Source organism: Vollenhovia emeryi, unplaced genomic scaffold (genome assembly GCF_000949405.1).
Source record: "Vollenhovia emeryi isolate VEMERY1.0 unplaced genomic scaffold, V.emery_V1.0 DF939161.1, whole genome shotgun sequence".
Classification (NCBI taxonomy): domain Eukaryota; kingdom Metazoa; phylum Arthropoda; class Insecta; order Hymenoptera; family Formicidae; genus Vollenhovia; species Vollenhovia emeryi.
In genome coordinates this window covers 1,293,707-1,301,553 of record NW_011967205.1, presented here as the reverse complement: position 1 = coordinate 1,301,553, position 7,847 = coordinate 1,293,707, and the positions used below count along the sequence as shown (strand labels likewise).

The following is a 7,847-nucleotide window of genomic DNA, read 5'->3' as shown; positions in this document are numbered from 1 at the left end:
AATATCGTGGACATTGGCTTTAAGTTCCAGTCTACAATAGATAATTTAAGCTACGCTTTAAGAAATTGACCAATCACTGTCAAGTATGAGTGGAATACGCAACTGTGATTAGTCAATTTCTTAAGGCTTATGCCCGATTTCTTCACATCCAGTTATGTTGCGGTTAAAGTTAACCAGGAGATAAACTACCAGATCCATGCACGTGATTGGCTAAAACTCGAGATTAACCTCCGGATAATTTTATCGGGAAGTGAAAAAATCGGTCATTAGGGTTACATTTGTAATTTTCACAAGATTCAGAGATACACAAATATATTAATTATTAATTATTCATGTTGACTTTAAATAATCAATTATAAAACTTAGTCGTAAGTTTGGTTGAACAATTGGCACAAATAAAGTCGGATTAACTCAGGTGCGAAGGCATATTTCGTATAAATACAGTCCTTAATAGCTTTCATATATCTCCTTTAAATGGAGTACCATCTCTGTAGTATTTAAGGCAACACCCATACCACGTTGAGAGTACCGGTTCTCGTCTGATCACCGAAGTCAAGCAACGTTGGGCACGGTTAGTACTTGGATGGGTGACCGCTTGGGAACACCGTGTGGCGTTGTCACAATTTTTTTTCTTTTTGCCACATTGAATCTAGTCTAGGATCAAATTCCAACGGGAACTGACAGTAACCACAATATATCGCTGCAGGAGAGTAAGATCGGATGTAAAGCACACTCGAGAAAACGATCTTCAGTTAAGCAAAGGTATTTTGCGGCGAGATGTCGGAGGCGAAGAAGAAAGTACTCATGGTTTGTTTAGGTATTATTAAAAAACTCTATATACTTTGTTTTTATCAATGTAATGCAAAGATATTTTCTAAATGCCACGTGCTGCAGGCAACATTTGTCGTTCGCCGATAGCGGAGGCTGTGTTCGAGAATGAGGTAAACAAGAGGGGTTTGCAAGACCAGTGGGAGGTAGAAAGCGCTGCCGTTATGGGATACCATACAGGTAAAAAGCCGGACACCAGGGCCCGCAGTACGCTACAAGCAAATGGGATCACTAATTATTCCCACAAAGCACGCCCAGTAAGATCTCGTCGTTTTCGATAGTATAGGCAGGCGATTTTTGGCGACTGTTTGATATCACGTACCAAAGTGTACCAGAGTGCACACTCGGCGTCATGAATGCGTTTACATCTGAAGAAAGACGCTAAAGATATCCAATGGGAAGATTTACTTTGATAAAACGAATTTTCCCATCGAAATATATTGAACGGTTCATTTTCAGGTGTAAAAGCATTCGTGACGCCGAGTGTACATCCCAGTGTGAGCACAAGTTGCTTTCATATTGCTAACAAAAATGTTGGCATCTTGCTGTGCCATCTATGTCGTCTATTGTGCTGTTGCTTGCTAGCATTTTATGTCGAAAATGAAACATTTGCATGGTCCAAATATTACACCAGCACTAAGTGCATCGCCAGATGTAATAGATATAACATGTTTATATCTGTTAGAAAGTTGGAAACAATGTATGCTAACTCTTTGTTAACAGTACGTCCATTCAATGTTGTTCTCTCTTTAGCTGTGCATTAATTAACCACGACAATGTGTTAACATTATGCTAGCTGGACTTAAATCACTCAAACATTGAATTCATGTTCCTAGCCAAGAGCTAGCATCAGTTGCTGGCATTTTATTTCCATACTTTGCTTGAGTACGCTGGCTATCTGGGACTCTGGTACACCTTGGTATTGTATGTACCAAACATTCGCCAAAAATCGCCTTATATGTATAATATTAATATAGCAATAAGGATTTTATTTATTGCGATCACTGTAATAATAATTTAGCTTGTCTTTTCTATGCGTGAATAGTTTTATGATCAAATTGTTCTTGCCAGGGAAACTAATAGGATGAATCTCCTTGTAGCTGAATAAATCACGAATGAATAATTATTTAGAAACATCAAAATTATTGTGTTAATGTTATTTATTGTATAGCTAAATACTTTTATTCACGTGCAGATCAAACCATCAGACTTCAATGAATATGACTGGATATTCGGTATGGATCATGACAATATTGAGGATTTGAATAAGCAAAAACCAGAGAATTGCCGTGCAAAGGTGGAGCTCCTAGGAAGTTACGATCCAAGTGGGAACATTATAATACGAGATCCGTATTACGTATGTTTATCTTTTGGCATTTATAAAATCGTAAAAGCGAACTGAAGATCTAAGTATATTAAACTGTTGTCATCATCTTACAGGATTCTAATAGCGCAGAATTTCAGACAGTTTACGACCAATGCTTAGCAAGCGTAACAGCATTTTTGAACAAATATACAAGTTGACTACTTTAAAATATCGCTTCATCTGTACTGCATAAAGAAGACGATTTAGAAAAAAAAACCGTTGAATTTAATGTAAAAGGTTAAACATGTCCAAAAATATTTTTACACTGCAAAGAAATAAATACTTGTCAAGATAATTTATGTCGACAGGTAATCATAAGAAAGAGAGGTAAGAAATGTATAACAGAAAAATGTAAATTGTACGCAAGATAGATTCTTATAATGTATTTTGTTTCGTACGTATCAAAAGATGTCATATACTATAAAATGCAATTATAGTAATAATATACATGTTTCTTCTCTTTCTAAGATACTTTTTTTTTTATATTTCTACAGCAATAGCTATACATCAAAGTGAAAAATTATCGTGTAAAAGATCAATCAAAATTTTTTATTCAATTCTAGCATTATTTTGTGCATAAAAACCAATAAAAAGATTTACTAGCATAAAAAATATATTCGAATGTGTCAGTAAAATAAAGGAATCGGTCGGGGAAGCGTAATTGCGACTTTTAAAGTAAAAAAATTTTTTAATAAAAAATGAGTGAGACCAATTCAGAAGGGTGTAATTTGTTTACCATAATTGTTTTCGTTTTCCTAATATGAATTCAAGTGCATTCCTTTTTTCTGAATTTGATTCTAGCCACATTCTTCTAAAAGAGACAGGTGCCACAGAAATAAAAAGATCTAAAGAGTTTGCAAAATGGAGTTGCGTACTGGCAATGAATGATTAAACTAGTTCACAGGAAATACAAGGAAATTTTCAGATATTTCACTGCATTTGCACAGTTAGATGTCAGTGCATTCTGTGCATTATCTTAAGGACAAATATTACTAGGAATTTTCGAGGTACTTTTATCATTTTGTCACTGACTAGCCAGAAATCAATATGATGCGAAAGAGGAAAGTCCTCATGGTTTGCTTAGGTATCGTAAATTTTCTATTTTTAATTATAAATCGTACATAAACGTGGTGAAATCTCTTTAGTAAATAACAGACTCTGAATTATTTTATGTAAGGTTATAATTTTCTATCTTCTAGAGTCTAGAGTTACGTAATTAAATGCATGTATGTCATACACTAGAAATCCGATGCTTTTCCACGTAAATTTGTGCACATATCAACACATTTATACATTTTGCATATACATACATGGAAAATGTATATATACATATGTGTTCTACCTGTGACTAAATTCATTTAGGAAGGCATCAGTAATTCCTAGTGTACTACATATATGTATATGACATATGTATAACTTGGCAGACTAAAGTGCGTTAAAACCCTCAAGCTTATTCTACAATGGGCGCAAAACGCAAGACGCTAAGTCGCAACGCAAGAAATCGACCAATCACAGTCAACTATGAGAAAATTGATCGACTGTTATTGGCCGATTTCTTGCGGCTTGCGATCTGCTGCGTCTATTGTAGAACCAGCCTTACGGAAAAAACACTCAAGTTTTGAGTGTTAACACTCAAAACTTGAGTGTTTTTTCCGCAAGGGAAGCAGAAGTCTGATTTTTCTTACATTATGTTCTGCATGTAGCTTATGTAACATGTATGCTGTAATCCAGCAAACACAGAACATTACAACAACGTCGCAGCAATTTTACAATATTGCTATAATGTTGCTACAATGTTACAACATTGCCGTAGTGCTGTAATGTTCTGCGTTTGCTGGGAAAGTAAACAATAAAAAGTTAAAACAATAGTGTATTAAATAATGTAAATGTTGTTACTTTCAACGTTTTGTACTAAAATGATATCTAAAGTTATTATATATAATTTTTGCACATTACAAATTAATCCCAAGCATTACTTAAGTGTGTGATCGTACCAGATCGTACCGTTCATACTTAAATCACGTGCCTGTATGCCCTTAAATTTTGGCTTTGCATTGAAATTGTAAGAGAGCCTGTAATGAGAGAAATGCTTGCGTAAATTATAAGAATGTGTTAATTATTGTGCGCTGAATCTGAGAGGTTCTAAAATGTTAAATATAAACTTTGGAGTCTATTTCAAAGTACTTCAACGATGACTTAGGTTGAATTTCAGTTTAAATTAATGTTTTAAATTGATTCTTTTCGCACAGGGAATAGCTGTCGCTCCCCTATGGCAGAAGCGGTGTTCCAGGATCAGGTGCGAAAGATGGATTCGACCGATCTCTGGGAGGTCGAAAGCGCCGCTATTCTGGACTATCACGTAGGCAATGGTCCTGAACCCAGGGCGGTGTCCACACTTCGGAAAGCCGGAATTACGGATTATTCTCATATCGCCAGACAAGTAATCTATAATCCTCGCCTCTTCCCTATGTTTGTCTACCAATTTTACATGATTGTTGGGCCCAAAATATTTTCCGCGATAGGACAGAAACTTGAATTACCAAAAATAATTTCAGATCACCCCCAATGATTTTTACAAATTCGACTGGATATTCGGAATGGACGAGTATAATATCCACTTACTGTACGAGATGCAACCGAAGGATAGTCAAGCGAAGATAGAGCTACTTGGGAAATACGATCCAACTGGAATGACCGTCATAAGAGATCCTTTGTTCGTATGTATCGCGCAAGATAGGCTAATGGTAGAGAACGATCCGTAAACGCTTAACACTGTCTTAATCGTAGACAAGGCAGAGAACAAAAAGTCGTGAAAGGCTATTGCGAGGGGGAAACCGCTGACCAAAATCTTGTACACCAATGCCCACTAATGCCCAGTGGGCATTGGTGTACTTTATCTTATTATCTTCTTTTATTTTATTTATCTTCTTTTATCTTATTTTATCTTATTTTATCTTTATAATGCCCCAGCAAGACGTAATGTCCAAAAAATGCCCTAGTAATGCCCAGTAATGCCGCAAATCTGTACACCACAATGCCCTCAGCGGTTTCCCCCTCGGGCTATTGTATACGACGCTTTTCTCTACCTTGCGGATCGTTCGCTGCCATCAGCCATACTCTAGAAAAGTACAAGTTCTTTAACGAGATGGATTGTATACTTTTGTAATGTAAACTTGATCGACGTATCAGTGAGTTTTACATACCAACAGGATGCTGGTAGTGCCGGATTTGAGAAAGCGTTTCAGCAAGCTCTGAGAAGCGTACGTGCATTTTTGGAAATTAATAAGGTATTTCTCATTTCGTCTTTCTCTTGTATCATTTGTATATAATTTCGAAAGAGACCGAACTTTAGAAATTCTATCTCTAGGAACTGATTTGCTTTAAGATCTCTCTCTAGTATCTTCTTCCAATTGTTGTAGATTTTTATAACTACGTTTTATTTTTTCAGGATAATACGCTTGATAAGCCACAATAAAAATGTTAAAATTTCTATTTCACAGAAATGTTGAGAAAAATAATGATGAATCAGAGATTTTATTTAATTTTTTTATGTATTCTCAGCAGCTTTATCTACCGCAAAGTATTTACAAAAATAAATACTTATTTATGAAATAAAAAACATTGATTTTTCTGAAATCCACTGAAATTTCACTGAACGATAATCTATATACACGATCTTTCATGATTGAAAGTAAAACGCTTTCTCCAAACCGCAGATAAAAACCCAGGGATCGATAGCGATTGTTTCGACAATATAAAAAAATAGTTATATATTTTCTAAATTAGGTATAATAAACGAATGGTAAAGTACAAAGATTTTGTTGATTAAGATTTGACTGTATAAAAAAGCAATATTTGTCTGATTTATCTCTAGGATTTTTAGTTTATAATTTTGTTTGGAAATTATTATAAAACGTGTCTAAAAGAGCAATTTAAATTAAAAAATGGAATTAATTCGAGTTCATTAACAATATTAAGGTCTTTAAAAAGTGGTTTTCACACGCCAAAATTTGATGAAGCAATTATGCTGAAAGGAAGTCTCCATTACTTTCTACATAATGTAGTGCATATCAATGCAAATTAAATGCATGAATGGAGCGGTGCTTCGTGTCTCGTGCCGCGCTTCGAAATGCTCCGTGAGATATTTGCAGATTTTGTTCCGCGAATAAAACCACTTGCATAATTTGCTCCCTCGAATAGAGAAATTTAATTAACATCCACATCTCGCGATGGTGAATGTCAGCTCGAGCGATTAAATTCCTTCCGCTACCTTTGCAACAATCTCACGAGACGTCAGACTGAGATGTGGAGAGAATGAAATTCTAGAAATACGTGTTTCTTATTAAATATAAAATACGATAAAGCGTGCAAACTTGCCAATTCGGTCAAGCTTCTACGTTCTCAAACGTACAATGCATTAATTCAATTGGCAAGATTTAAAAGACAAACATTAATTTTAAAAAATCCTAAAAAGAAATCGCGTGTGCTACCTTTTTGTACTGAGAAATGAAACAGTTTAACAAGTACCAATTATCTGGAGCATTTTATATCGTAAAAACCTTGAATTTCCAATTTTTTCCATTTCTCAAACTCGAGCTTCGTCAAGCTTGTTATGATATAAAATGCTCCAGATAATTGGTACTTGTTAAATGTTATCCTGAAACAGAGAAATCGTGCGGCAATTTAATGGTCGTTATCTAATTCGATGGAAAGTTGGTGAAATCAATACCCGCAAAATTCGATCGCGCTCATTCCGAGCAGCCTCGGAAGGTTCGATTGCAGGCTGCGGGACGTAATTGTGCACATGAAATTGGAGCGCGAACGAATAGGTGGTAATCACATCGATACGTTCACGTTGAGAGATATTACAATGTCACTGATTGTGAGACTGCGTGAGCGATACCGCCAGGGTGTTTTGCATACATGGAGATTAATAGAATACGATTACGCGAGGGAATGTTCACATCGTCAGACGCTATCCTTAGTAGGCGCAATGTTGGGAAATAATGTAAATCTAGTATTCCCAATATTGTGAGATGAACGCCTTTTCTTATTTAGCCAACGTGACTATTTAGTATATTTCTCATTTTCTTCTACTTCTTATTTAGCCAATTGGTCTAATATTGCATCAATATTATAAGAAATAACGTCAGACGTTCTTTTTGCCGCTACGAGGAAAATTCCACGTGGTAGTCGTCACCGCGTGGTGCCGCGCGCTCTGAAGTTAGCCGCGTAGCGTCACAGGTGCATCGTTGGAGTTTCTTTCTCCCCACCGAAGCTCGAATCTCTTCGTCCGCCAGGTTAATTAGTACACCGAAAGTCCTGTCTGTGCGCAATATCGGAATAAATTATTGCGTCATTTAAATCATTCAAATTGGTGCACACACATCTGTTCTGAATTCGATCGTCCCCGTGTCCCGAAATTCGGAACGCGGGGACACGTCACGTTCCGAACGTTTCAGGCACGTGGAGCGCTTCACCCGCACCTCCCTCGCGCGCTAAGTCGAATCTCCTTCCAGCGCGAAGGGAGAAAGCTTGGAAGGTAAGAAGAATCCCTTGCGACCTTTCATCTTCCCCCCTACGCCGTTTTTGCATACCCGGCTTCGCCCTAAGCGCAAGAAACGTGACGCGATGCAGCTACAGGGGGAGCAGG

General features: G+C 36.6%; 2 protein-coding genes across 5 annotated transcripts; both read left to right on the top strand.

The window, feature by feature from the left end:
* The first annotated feature begins 423 nt into the window (after window positions 1–423).
* Window positions 424–2,410, top strand: LOC105564628 (low molecular weight phosphotyrosine protein phosphatase-like). Of its 3 annotated transcripts, none has more exons than XM_012017148.1 (5): window positions 424–571; window positions 707–817; window positions 895–1,085; window positions 2,024–2,185; window positions 2,269–2,410. In XM_012017148.1, the coding sequence occupies exons 2-5, from the start codon at window positions 778–780 to the stop codon at window positions 2,350–2,352; spliced, it is 477 nt and encodes a 158-aa protein (XP_011872538.1). In that variant the 5' UTR covers window positions 424–571; window positions 707–777; the 3' UTR covers window positions 2,353–2,410. The 3 variants fall into 3 exon arrangements, with proteins under 3 accessions (XP_011872538.1, XP_011872537.1, XP_011872536.1); XM_012017147.1 differs by having other exon boundaries at window positions 654–817; XM_012017146.1 differs by having other exon boundaries at window positions 424–817.
* Window positions 2,411–2,444: 34 nt separating this feature from the next.
* Window positions 2,445–5,813, top strand: LOC105564629 (low molecular weight phosphotyrosine protein phosphatase 1-like). 2 transcript variants are annotated; one of them, XM_012017150.1, is made up of 6 exons: window positions 2,445–2,521; window positions 2,996–3,201; window positions 4,444–4,634; window positions 4,750–4,911; window positions 5,404–5,481; window positions 5,643–5,813. In XM_012017150.1, exons 3-6 carry the CDS (start codon window positions 4,464–4,466, stop codon window positions 5,667–5,669), a joined length of 438 nt encoding a protein of 145 aa, XP_011872540.1. In that variant the 5' UTR covers window positions 2,445–2,521; window positions 2,996–3,201; window positions 4,444–4,463; the 3' UTR covers window positions 5,670–5,813. The 2 variants fall into 2 exon arrangements, with proteins under 2 accessions (XP_011872540.1, XP_011872539.1); XM_012017149.1 differs by having other exon boundaries at window positions 2,996–3,278.
* Window positions 5,814–7,847: the final 2,034 nt, after the last annotated feature.

Coding starts and splice junctions, on each gene's coding strand:
- LOC105564628 (XM_012017148.1), top strand. CDS start 778: ATGTCGGAGGCGAAGAAGAAAGTACTCATGGTTTGTTTAG. Junction 818..894: donor AGTACTCATGGTTTGTTTAG/GTATTATTAAAA, acceptor CACGTGCTGCAG/GCAACATTTGTCGTTCGCCG. Junction 1,086..2,023: donor ATTCCCACAAAGCACGCCCA/GTAAGATCTCGT, acceptor ATTCACGTGCAG/ATCAAACCATCAGACTTCAA.
- LOC105564629 (XM_012017149.1), top strand. CDS start 3,242: ATGATGCGAAAGAGGAAAGTCCTCATGGTTTGCTTAG. Junction 3,279..4,443: donor AGTCCTCATGGTTTGCTTAG/GTATCGTAAATT, acceptor CTTTTCGCACAG/GGAATAGCTGTCGCTCCCCT. Junction 4,912..5,403: donor TCATAAGAGATCCTTTGTTC/GTATGTATCGCG, acceptor ACATACCAACAG/GATGCTGGTAGTGCCGGATT.